The sequence below is a fragment of the Falco punctatus genome, assembly GCF_963210335.1.
Source record: "Falco punctatus genome assembly, chromosome: 1".
Taxonomy (NCBI): domain Eukaryota; kingdom Metazoa; phylum Chordata; class Aves; order Falconiformes; family Falconidae; genus Falco; species Falco punctatus.
Window position 1 is genome coordinate 57,435,304 of NC_137580.1, and position 13,016 is coordinate 57,448,319.

The following is a 13,016-nucleotide window of genomic DNA, read 5'->3' on the forward strand; positions in this document are numbered from 1 at the left end:
AAAATTGTCATTGGTAAAGTGCTACACTCTGAGACAACTGACGTTATAAAGCATTTTCCTCTTGAAATGAAAAATCAGTTTTACATTATAATTATATATTTCCTGCCAAGTTTTACATTCCTTACATTCTAATGAGAAGGCATTGGAATTATCAGGAAGATGAAATCTTTGCTCATATTTCATAGCTGCTAAGCAGAACATGAGCTATATGCTTATTCTTTTTATTTAAAATAATTGCCATATTGTTTGGATACTAAATTAAAGATCATCTTATATAAAAATAAGTTAGCCCTCCTATTTTAGCATTAAACTATGCCTAGGTTGAAAGCAGCAATCCAGAAAAAGAGAGATCCTATAATACCCAAGAGGGCAGGGTTGCACTAGTCAGCATTCTATTCCTCAGAATGAAACCGCAAAGTGGGCTCCAGGCTTAAAGGCCATAAAACATTGCTAACTGCTGCATTTAACATACCCAAGAGCACATTGAGAGGTAAGAAGAGATGCAAAACTATAGGAAGATGCTAGAGCCCAAATTCCAGCTATGGCCAAAATCCTGATCCTGAAAACATTCTTCAAGTTGTGTCGAATCATAAACAAGCCTGAACCCCAGAAACGCATCTGCTTTCACTCACTGAGATGGCCAAGATATGCTTCTGCATGATCATAAAAGTTTTGGTGTTTAGGACAAGAGTAGGAAATTGCCAAGTATGACTCCTACAACAAACAAAGGAAGAAAAATACAAGCTATTTCCGTTTCAAGCTGTACAAGCAAAAATATTTTAAGAAATGCAATATATGCTCTAAAAAAAATATCTCCTCTGGTAGCTTCTTGATGCAGTGGGAATGATAAAGGGAAAACACTCGTACTAAAATGCTAAATTTTTTCAGAGTTTAAAAGTGTTATCAACATAAAAATATCCCTCTCTTTTTCTGACATTTCATCTCTTCTAGCCAAATTTACATTATTTCAATTAAAACCCCAGTGACAAATAAGAGTTACACTATTTGAAAAATCAAAAACGCCTGGTTTTGCACACTTGGATCTAATAGCAGCCCTCTTGGTCTAGTTATGCTTCCAACAGAAAAATTTATAATCCCATTAAACAGCTATTTTCCTTTTTCATGGTAAGGACAGACAACATTATGTGTCTTCCTCTTCCATCCCTCTTCTCATCACTTACTGAGCTGAGAGAATGAGTATTAACTACATACCTTCTTACTCCCAGGGCCCCTCTTGTGTCTCAATTGTGCTCTTTTTATTCACAAAGTACACTTACTACTCAGAACACCATAACAGTACTGCTAAAGTCAGTTTTTAGACTTGAATTCCTAACTCTGTAAATATCTCTGTGTGAACAAGATTGGCCCAGCGACAGCTCTAGCTTCTCTGCTGGATGCTGTGGCTGTGCACTCTGGATCCTCCTCTCTGCCATACTTCGCCAATCTTCTTATTCTGCAATCTTCTGCACTGCTGGAGAATCGATCTTAATATAGCAATGAACAAGAGAGAAGCAATCTTAATTCCTTTTGCCAAACCACGTCCAAAATTCCCTACCTAAATTCCTGTCATCATGACAAGCCCTGTCATCACAAGGGAGCCATTCCGCTCTGACTCTCTAAAGTAGTTATTCAGTACCATTAAAATTCAGCTCTTCATGAACCTAAAGTAGATAAAAAATAATTCTGTTTGATTATGTGTGTGTGTGTGTGAGAGAGAGGAGAGTTCTTATTTTGTTCTTTTGTTATTTGTAAAGTACTACGTTTTCAGGAAAATGAGTTTATTTCTATATTACAAGATTTCAAAAGTTATATGGATTATTTTTTACTTCATTCAATATATCTTTAGAAGCCTATATGTAGTTTAACATGTGACTACTTATTTATAAAAAACATTCTTCACTGAGGAAAAGGGGGGGGCAGATTAGTAGAAAAATTAGTAGTATTACTGATTCACAGATTTCCTTAGATCATCCATTATCATTAACATTATTTACCTTTTGGTCAGCTTTAAAAAAAAATATGGTAGCCACTAGAGAATTTATGCCCTATCCCACCCTCACCTGTTTTCCTTGCTTAAAAGTAAACTTTCATTTAGGACATAATGGCCTTACTGCTGTTTAGATTGAAAACATAAAAAGGCTATGTGAGGTTTTTGGTGTTGGTTTTGTTTTTCTTTGAAAATAAAATTATACGTCAAATATTACATGGTATTATTTGTTTCTCTTTTGGGAGGAGTGGAAAGAGGTGCACAGATGGCTATTAATTGAAAAGCAGGGGCAGGTCAGCAGATTTTATTGCAATGTCTATTACCTATATCCAGGGAGTAATGGAAAGCATGAAACAAAAAAACAGTTATAGAAGATAGGGACAGAATACTGAACTTCATACAGTAAGATGCTATTCAGTAGCAGTTAAAAATAGGAACATGCAATTAATGAGGCTTCATCTGAATGGTGCCGCACCATTGCAAAGAAGCAGTTATGGGAGAAAAAGCACGTCTATACTACGAAAAAATTAGAAATACAGACAATAAACTTGAATAAATTGAGCACAGTTATTCCAAGTACAGTTTACAGTACTTATTTACAGTAAGTAAAACAGAACAGCCTTACAGTGCAACTATATGCTCAAAGGACAAGTAACTTTTGAATCTACTTTATGCCTTCTGCCATAGAATCAAAAAGCCCTTAGCAAAAGCCCTGTTACCGAAATTAACGCTATTTCTTTATAAAAGCAAACCCCCAAACACTGAAACAGTAACTGATACAGGCTGAGGTTCCACAAAGCTCATTAACAGGAACAGAAATAAAGTCTTTGTGTCTCCACCATATTTCAGCATCTTTCCTCCAGCCGTTTTCACTGCCACCTTCACGTAATTGATCTATTCTAGTAGTTTCCTACTACCATATTCTATAATGGAAAATAAACTAATGAACATTCAAGGTCTAATCTTCTGACACTGATTCAGACATGGAAGTTCCAAGTATTTACAACAGTGGAACTACCATTCTGCAAAAACAGAGGCCACCTGCATCCAAAAAAAACTGCCTTCAATTACGTGTCTCCTACCTGATCAAACTGAAGATCTTCACCTCTTTGGAGAGATCTGGACAAGAGCTTTTCCTGTAAAAAAACATAAAAAGAAACATGAATGCAATTGACAATTATCAAAGATAGATTCCTCCTTTCTCAGTTATATTAGGGAGCAAACAAATAACTTTTAACATGAATATCTGCGTTAGTTTTCATCTAGAACCATTTACAAAGACATGAAGTGTACTCACAAAACAGAGATGTAAAATTAATTTTGTAGCTTAGTAGTAATAATGTTCAAGACTGATACACAGAAAATGTCAAACATCTCTCCCAAACAGCAGGGCCTACAGCAGTGTGCTCAGACATAGCTGGCAGTGAGTGCCAAGAGTAACTCAGAAGGAAAGCCATTCCCATTTGAATTAACAAGGATATTCATGTTCATAAGGCAGTTATTGTAAGCTACAAGAATGAATTTTAAAATGCTTTCACCAAGGCAGAGACAATTGTTCAATAAATTTCCAGCCTGCGCTTTCCCTGAACGGCAATGAAAAATAGCTAGAATATCTAGTCCAGAAAAAGGAGAATGTCAATAATAATTTGCTTTACATTTGAAATAACTCTGGAAAGATGCAAAGCTACAGAAAAGATGCCATATTAATAAAATTTAATTATTAGAATATTTCACTGCTACCCATACCATAAGACATACTGCTCTGTTAAAAGCAAAATTAAATTATATTCTTAACAAAATAACATAGTGAGAATTAAAGCATTAAGAAAACAAAACAGTCATGAACTGTAATAGTAGTGTAATAGTAAATCTTATTAGTCACTGTGGAGAGTACCAAATCACACAGTTTCAAAAGATAGAACTTTTATAGTCTCTTGGTAAAAAAAAAAAAAAAAAAGACAGACAAGACTAAGCCCCACTTACAGGCTCCGAGAGTCAATGATTTACCGTAAGCCAAGTGCCACAGTAACAGCTTTAAAGGTGAATTACGAAGTGGTAAGATACATAAATGGCTGATGAACAGTTCTTGCTACTCAAGGAAATTTTAAGCTACTTTTCACTCCATTATAAATGAATCAAAAATGTTATCTTTGATGAGGAAAGTAGAAAAAGTGCTCAAGGTGAGGAGTTAATAGCTCACATTATATTGCAGTAAGCAAACAAAAAGCTTCTATGAAGCCAGTTAAGACAAGTAGTAAGCTGGAAGAGCTGTTAACCTGCCTGGTCTGGGATGTAAAAGGCAGTGTCAGCAATACTGACAGCCAGTATTGCTCTCAACAGGTTGTGCCTCAGTTAACATAAAATAACTGCTCAGTACTTCAGTAACAGAAAACACCTATGCTGTCAGGCTGTTGACAAAAAATTAAAACCCAGTATTGCTTGGCATTTAAGACTTGCAAGGCTGTATGTTAAAATTGGGATTGCATGTACCAAGTCCAGATTCAAACTGACAGCTTATTTTCACTTGTTCTAATCGTAATCTTGAAAATACAACACAATTTCTGGCATTTGCTGCTATGAGTGCAACTGTATTTCTTGTTACAGCCTCTGAAAAGTGGAATTCCCAGGCAACCTGAATGCCCAGGCAAAAAGCATTTGCCTACTCTGAAAGTATAACTGGAAATAATATAGGTACAAGTTCGCAACTCATTTTCACTTTCCATAATCCAAAGAAACTCACTTAATTGCCTAAGAAAACACTATGTATGCTTCCAGTATGCCTAAATAATAATTTAAAAAAAATAGTTCTATTTGTTCATCAGTGATGTATTAGCCAGTGTTCTTTCACTGGGTATTCAAAAGCAAAGGGAAAAGATTTCAGATACTGGCAAAGAAACATTGTTTTTAATTTTTACAAATTCATAGGATTTTACATGTCAAGTCAGTTCAAAATTCTGTTACGAGAACTGATGTTTCAGAGCTTTTGATATAAGCTCTATAGAGCACTTAGAACTCTCTTTTAACTAGAATTTCTCTCTCCCCTTTTTTTACAAGGGAACATCTATTGTAGGTGAATTAATGTTATCTGTGCTATGCTTTTAGATAAACTACACAAATAATTGTAATCTTATCTATAAAGCAAAAACACGAGAAATGTTCCACCCTATATAAACATTGTATAATGCTAAATAAGCTGAAGGAAAATAACTAGAAAACTATTTCCCAAGAAGATAAAAAAGTGACTTTCATGTAAGAAGATGGTAAAAGTCTGCTTCCTTATGCCTCCTCACAAGACAATGCCCCAACAGGCCAAGTTTCCACCATGGTACTACAAAACTATTCTACAGGTGAACAAACACTGGGTTTATTTTACCCACTGCACCTGTCCAAACCCAGAAACAGCTAGAGAAAAGAATGGCAACAAATCAAAGAGAAGTTAAATACTCTGTAAATCTTCAGATGAACAAGTTGAAATTCATGTCAATAGATAGCAAACTGTCTTTAAGATAGGTCTGGTTTTTCCCCTACATTCTATACTAATGGAAACACTTCTGTACATCAAATGTTGATACAAGTTCTAAGATTTTTAGTATCAGAAAGAATGAAGACTTTACAAGTTCATAATCCTCCCTATTATTTTTCCTCAGCATTAAAGATTTTAACTGCTAATAGGTAAATATCACCCATAGTTAATATAACACCAACCAAACAAACGTGACATAACCAAATGATACTCAAAGGGGTTTATCAAGGCCTCTGATTTATTTGTATGACTTCAAAATTTATTTTTGTTCAGTGTCGCCTTCTAACTCTGCTTTGTCACAGCCCCAGTCATCTCACATGACTTACAAAAGTCTACCCAACAGTATAAAGAAAAGGTCTAGAAACTTTCACTGAATTAATAATTTAAGATTTATTTTCCTGGCTTCCTGAAGTTCTGAGAGATGGAAATAATAGGTCTATATTTACCTTTTACAACTGAAAAAAAAAAAAAAAAAAACAAACCCAAACAAAAACCACACAACAAAAAACCCAAACCCTAAACTAGAAGAAACCCAACCCACTACTGAATTAACCAAAGAGCAGTTTGCATCCATTGTGTAAAGCAGAAATGTCAACATATGGCAAGCAGCAAACATCAGGATGTAGGCAGACGTGTGTGCTGTGCAAACAACTACACCCATGGAAAAAGGTACCACCCGTTGGCCCCTCTCCAGTATTAATCGGCTAACACACCTCAGCAGGGTGGCTCAGGTGAACACAGCAAAGCTGACATACTTGTTTCTGTCCTCTAAGCTGCAAGTAAGAAACCAGAGAAGCGATGCTGCCTTGCCTCCTGTACCCTAAGTGCTGGGCAGTGCCTGCATCCTTGCCCTAGCGTCAGAGCAGCATACGAGAAACACTGTGCTGAAGAAATGCAGTGTGCTAAATATTACTACTTTCAGACGAACTTTTGAAGGCACCTAGGCAAGATTTGCAAAAGCATGCATTGCTAGTCTGAGCAATGTTTAGTTCATCTCCATGACGGAATAAAATAGCTGGTGTTGGTAACAGCCTTAAATAGTTTTGCTAGTTAGTTTTGGCTTAAACACGAGACTGAACTATGATTTAGTAATTTAGCAGCTTACCTAGTTAACAGCTTGGTAACTTGGTGGCATCATGTCAAACACTCTGCTTAAATTCTGTATTTATATACGGCTTGACAAAATACAAGGTAACTGAGTGAGTTGAGGAAGGATGGTATTGTGCCTCATAGTCATTCTTCCTCAGCTGAGGAAGAGTATTTTAAGCTACCATAAACTGTGACTGAGCCCTTTTTCCTTTAAAACTATATACCACTACAAAAGACTTAAAAGAATTTACTTTTTAAAAAGTGTTTTAATTTAATTTGCTCACTAAAAGGACAATCTTCCTTCCTGTGGTTATGCTCGCTACTTGAATCATTTATTTTAAGCACTTGCTGATAAGTTCTTTATGCAACTTTGGGAACTCTGCAGTATTACTATTTTGCAAGCAGAGAACTCTTAATTAAATCAGCAAAAGGAAACTACTTTGTTACTTACTGAGTATCCTAAGCAAATTCACAGCCAGAAAAACCATTTAGTTACTTTCTAAATTCACAAGTCAGTTACTTCTAAATGAAACCCATACATCTAGCCAAAATGGTACTCCACCCTTATCACCCTCAGGTCCTGTCTTGATTTGAAGCTACTATTTCATTTTTTAAAATTATTTTTTAAATTAGATTTTTGCTCCCCTACTTCATCTTCAAGTTTTGCAAAGTGTCTAGCTCCTAACTTTAATTGCTCTGGCTCCAAATTCTCTCCAATAGCATCATCTAACAGCCTAGCTTCATCTAACACTTTAAAGATTTATGTAATATTGTATGTATTCTCTACATTATTGTTTGTAGCCAAGTCATCCCACAAATTCAAATCACACTAAAATGATAAAGGGCTTTCCTCTCTTCCATTAAAGCCTTTTCTCCAATCTCAAGTTGGTGCTTTTCCTGTGCCCTTTCAGCCTTTGGTCTTTCATTTTAGATGTCATACACTAGAACTGAATACTCACTATTTATATGAAATACTATGTACAAAAATAAAACCACTTCACCATTTTGGTACTTCCCTTCACTGAGACACCTAAGGATTTCCTTCTGCCTCTGTGTTACACAGGCTCAGGTTGTTTCACTTTTCCCCAGCTTTTGGCACCTCTTAAATGTCTGGGTTTCTACATAGTCCTTCCTTCCCAACAATATAAAATAAGGAATGCTGCCTATATGTGTAAATTTACATTTGATTGCATTAAAAAACATTTTGTTTAAAAGAATTCAACTTAGCAAATAAACCCAGAGAGAACTGTAAAAGACCTTCACAAATGACTACCCCAGTAATATTTATAATTTCTTATTTTATCCCAAAGAATTTTATACATACTGTATACACACAAAATAGCAATGTCAGGATCTGATTAGTAAAAGATCCTGACTAAGGCAGACTTCATGCAACCACCATAAAGGCTCACCAGACAACAGAGCTGGGAATCACTCTTCCTTGAAAAGTGTATTATTTCATTAGTTACATGGGTTTTCTAATTTTTAATTTGGCAAGATTTTTCAATTTGCTATGATTAACAGATTTTAAAACATTCATTTAACAGTCAGCAACATGGCAGGGAGACACAGCCTGAGAATGTTGTCAGAGCATTTATTTAATCTGCTCCAGGGACAAGTTCTGCAGCACAAGTGAACTCCAGGCCTATTATATTTACCTTGCTACTAGTATTCTGGTTAGGAGATTTAACTCTGAACTAGCTGTGTGTTGTACAGGAAAAGCCCTCTTCAGCTCATCCAAATCACAGCCAACCTATGTCATTCTGGTCAAACACCACCCTCCCCGTGTGTTTGGCAGATGAACAGAAAAGGGGCCAAGGGAGCAGCATTCACAGCAGTAGGCACGCAGGCCACCCTGAGTGGAGCAACCTGTCCTTCCAGCCACAACATCAACACCCCTAGAGCTCTCCTCGTATTTCTTAGCCACATACCCTTCACCATCTGCATGGCCCTTTTCCTACAAAGTTTCTGTGCTTTCTTATCAAAGCCTCCTGAATATATGAGTCTTTTGGATGTCTACAAGGAAAGAGACAAGTTCCATTTAAGTTGTAGGCTTGTCTGGTACACACACACACACACATACATAATGTATACCTAAGTAGGTGTATATAAAGAAATGTTTCATTTTCCTCAGCCTTTGATCTACTAATGGTTTCAGTTGAAGATGATTCCATCAGCAACACCACAAAATGTGCTTAGCCCCATTTTTGTGTTTTTTTGGACTGCTTCACAGTAATATTTCACATGTGCACTTCTGCACACAAACACTCTGCAAGCTGTGAAGAAGCAAACTCTGGAAGCTTGCTCAGCAAGTTTCCAAGTTAAAAAAAACCCTTCCCATCCTAGAAATTTCCAAGTTAAAAGACATCCATTTATTTCAAGATCATGTGATCTAGACTGCCAATGGAATTTTGCATTTCGCCTGATCTGTAATATATGCTGGCTACTATATTCTTCCAGGTGTTGGGTGTTAATACTTTGGAAAACAAACCAAATGCATCTTTTCTTGAAGTATATGGTCAAAGTATTGCTTCAAAAAACATCAATAGGAAACACACTTTGCAGTGGTACTGAAGGAACATTTTTTGTTGTTGCTATTTCCTTTTGTAACTTTACAGAACTTATGAATACTAAGAGTTTTAGTTTTCAGTAACCACTACGTAACAGTTTTAATGAAAGTCAATAAAACATAATCCAGGTAGCCACCCCTGTTTGCAAAAGCCTATTTATTCTTGAAGTAATCCCTTTGAAAGGTCAACAATATCTGGGGACATTTTTTTTTCAGTAGCCATACATACGATAAATCAGACTATTTTAGAAAAAAAGCAGGACCATTTCAAGGGATACTATGGAAAAAAGGACTCACCAAAGGTTCAGCCATTACAACTTCAATTTTCTTTTCAGCCTGAACAGCAAATTCAGCAAAGAGGCTTTTGATGACATACTCGCCAGGTTTGACATCTGGATCAATAGTAATGTTAGACATGATGATGCCTCTCTTTTCCCAGGTGGAAACAACACTTGGAGAAACTCTGCGTTTATTTACTCTGCTGGGTGGTGTGGAGGCTGTAGGAAAAAAAAAAGAAAAATAAAGAGCTATAAAGAAGAGCTTCTAAACACAGTAACTGTCACTTCTTTACTTTCCCATGCTCCACACGTATTCACACAGTAAATTCTGTAAACCAGAAGGAGGAAACAACTTAGCTATAACATCCAAAAATAATATATTTTTTTTAACTAGGTGGGGAATTCAACTCTAAGTTGCATAAAGGTTTACAATGTAACTCATTTTTTGTTACTGTTAAACCCCAAAAACTGTCTTACGCTGTGTAAATGGTCCCTTTCTGAATACAACTGTATGACGATCATGATAAAGATTACAGCTTTTAATAACTGGTATATTAAGTTTGAGTATGACTAAAAATCAAAAGGTTCAATGTAAAGAGTTATCTCCTTGTATTGTGAGAGGCATCTGCTTGATTCCATTTTTCTGAATCATCCATGAAATTTAAGTTTCTATTTGGTGTCCAAATATCTGCAAGACAAATACTTCTTTGGCCCCTCTTCGCACTTTTGGTGAGCTTATTTTCCTAACAAGAACGCAAACCCTTTCTAAATACGTCATACTAACTATTTTTTATCTACCCTTTAGTCACAAATCTGAAAAACTTGTTCCTTATCAGAAATAATAATGAATCTATCAATATAAATAGCAATGAATATATTAGCCTCCCCCCTAAGGATTACTGCTTTCACCTCTATACTGAAATTGTCATATACTAAGTTTACACATATTTATGCATCTTTGTTATTATTTTCCTCCCTAAAAACTCAAAAATATTTATTATCATAGCTGCCACTCAATCTGAACTGCAGTACTGAAAATCAAGTATCAGAACTCATGTATGAGTTTAACACACACATACCAACCACAGTAAATAACTACAATTCTTGTCCTACACGCTGCAAATCAAAATAAATATTGACATCTCTACTGATGCCCTAGATCTACCCAGAAAGGTCTGATATTTCTCTAGCATATTCCACAACTGCAAATGTTACTTTTTTTATTGATAATAGGAATTGGTATTAAGAATTGTTAACTTTTTATGGTAAGACTTTCCTAAGACAAGGAAAGGAGCCAAGTCTCAGTCTATTTTATTGTATTTCATACTGCACTTTGCTCAGGTAAGGCTTTTTGCAGTTAAAGTGTGAGGAGATGCACTTGTCCAATTTTGATGAACTTGCAAAACTGTTGTCTTTTCAAGTTGTACATGTGCAATTCCTATTAGCTAAATATTATCCACAGGTTTTGCTCAAACATTTTTTCAGTGTTCAACTCATCCATGAAAATAATGATTGCCATGAAAACCAAACCTTTGGTACTTCACATCTTCTTCATAATTTCTTCTATCAGTTCAGAAAGTTACATTTTACGTAACACAGATCTCCTCGACTTCCATTGAAAGTAATGATTTATCAAACATTTTAGTGAAGTGAGAAATTCAGCAGGAGTCAGAACAGTCACAACTACCTTAGCCTCTAATCAAAAAGGAAGGTTTCCTTGCATAAGGTGATGATAGTAGTCGTGTTTTTTTCCCCTAAGTTTTTGTACAAACTCATAGTTGAAGTAGTGCATATTTTTTCCTGTACATAAATGGCAGTATGCCATCTTCAAGGCTGGAAGGACTTGCCAAGGTCGCAGAGTTGAGTTCCTGGCAACCAAGGGCAACATCAAAATGACATGCATGCACACTGCATGCCATAAAGCACTTCTGAACATCCTCTAACATTTTGACCTAGCACTTTGATCTTGGTAACAGAGGTCCTAAAAGACACAGAAAAGCATGTGCCACACAGCACAGGCAATGGGAGATCAAAGACAACATTCTAGATCCCTGTAGTGGAAGTTCGCTAGATGGAAGTAAACAAAGGCATTAAGAAACAGAATAAAGTGCATGCTACAAAAGAAGAATGACAACCCAAACCATCTGACTTTAAAGAAGAATTTGTTCTTATCCCATATCTGATGATTAGCTTGTCCCTCAGTACAGAAGCATAAAAGTGTCAGGCGCTTTAAAAAAATTTTCTTCACAATGTCCACATTCTCCAGCATCTGCACTCTTGTCATTCTTAAGCCCCAATACTCCCAAAGGCAACCCGGGAAACAAGAGAGATGCACGTGTTCAAGAAGGAGAGCACAGAGGTTTCAGGAGGGAAGAGGCAAAAAGAAGGAATATATCCACCCTAGCCATAGCAGGTAACAGACAGGAACACCAAGTATGAGACAGACAAAACAGAAAAATGTTGCAATACACAGATTATGAAGAACTCTTCTTTCATCTCCATCTGCATGCAGACGAAAAAAATAAAAAAAATCAAGTACCTAAGGACTCCTAAAAGATACCACACATTTCTAAGTAAACAGTTGTTTCTATCCCAAACGTGAGAGTTTCTAAGAAAGCTAAAGCTCTGTTCTACTCAACAGACAAACTGGACTCTCTATTATTTTAAATCATATACTGAAGGTAATAGACTGGAAAGAAATGCGAGAAGTTTAAATCTCCTTGGGAACATCATTAGCTGTGTCTGGTCAGAAGGAACTTAGCAAAGTAGCTGCTTTGGCTCCTTCTCGACTTACCTACTGGAGCATGCCACAGTCCCCACATTATCAGGACTGGGGACTTAAGGGAACATGCCACAACAGCTCTGGCCCAGTCCATGATCCTAACAACGAGAAGCTGGTATTCAGCCAGCTCTTCTCTCTCTATAAGGAAACTAAGAAGCACTAATGTGCTCCTTAACCCAGAACTACATCTAGATTCGCTTTCACGTAGACAAGTCTTAAAGTGTTTACACAATACACTTACACTTCTGTCTCATCTTCAAAAGACTGCCTTAAAAAGTCCCTGTCATTTAAGAATCAGGAAAAAATTGAGTACTTTGAAGATGATCAGCTCTATCTTTACTTTGTGTTAGTAAACTAATCCTGAGTAAGAGACCATCTTAGCATGTTAACTTCCAAAGCCTCAAAACAGCTTCTATCACTAAGGATGAAACCTTCCCATCCCAGAAATTTCCAAGTTAAAAGAAATCTATTTATTTCAAGATCAGGGAAACGCTGTTTAGACTGACCTAAATCCAGGCATACTGCAGACAAATCCTCCTACCCCCCTCACGTGACAACATAGGAAATCAACTCAGAATGGGTAAACTGGACAAAAATCTAACCCCAGCAAGAAAAATTGAAGCAACTGGACTACAACCACATCAGCTCCCAGATGTGCTGCGACAATTTCAGGGCAAAGCAGAGGGCACAACCATCAAGTCAGGGAAATGTGGTACCAGGACTGCCTTACATCAGTCTGCAATGTCACAGACCCCACTCCTCGGGACGTTTCACACAGCCCCCTTCAG

The 13,016-nt window shown here is 36.5% G+C and overlaps 1 protein-coding gene across 5 annotated transcripts in view; it reads right to left on the reverse strand.

The window, feature by feature from the left end:
- Positions 1–13,016, reverse strand: part of FRYL (FRY like transcription coactivator) — a 179,603-nt gene that overhangs the window by 101,504 nt on the left and 65,083 nt on the right. For all 5 annotated transcript variants that reach the window (XM_080403806.1, XM_080403807.1, XM_080403803.1 and 2 more), the window contains 2 exons: positions 9,466–9,665; positions 3,070–3,123 (listed from right to left, as the gene is read on the reverse strand). In XM_080403806.1, coding sequence (XP_080259932.1) covers positions 3,070–3,123; positions 9,466–9,585 — 174 coding nt within the window. In that variant the 5' untranslated portion in view covers positions 9,586–9,665. The remainder of the gene's footprint in view (positions 1–3,069; positions 3,124–9,465; positions 9,666–13,016) is intronic.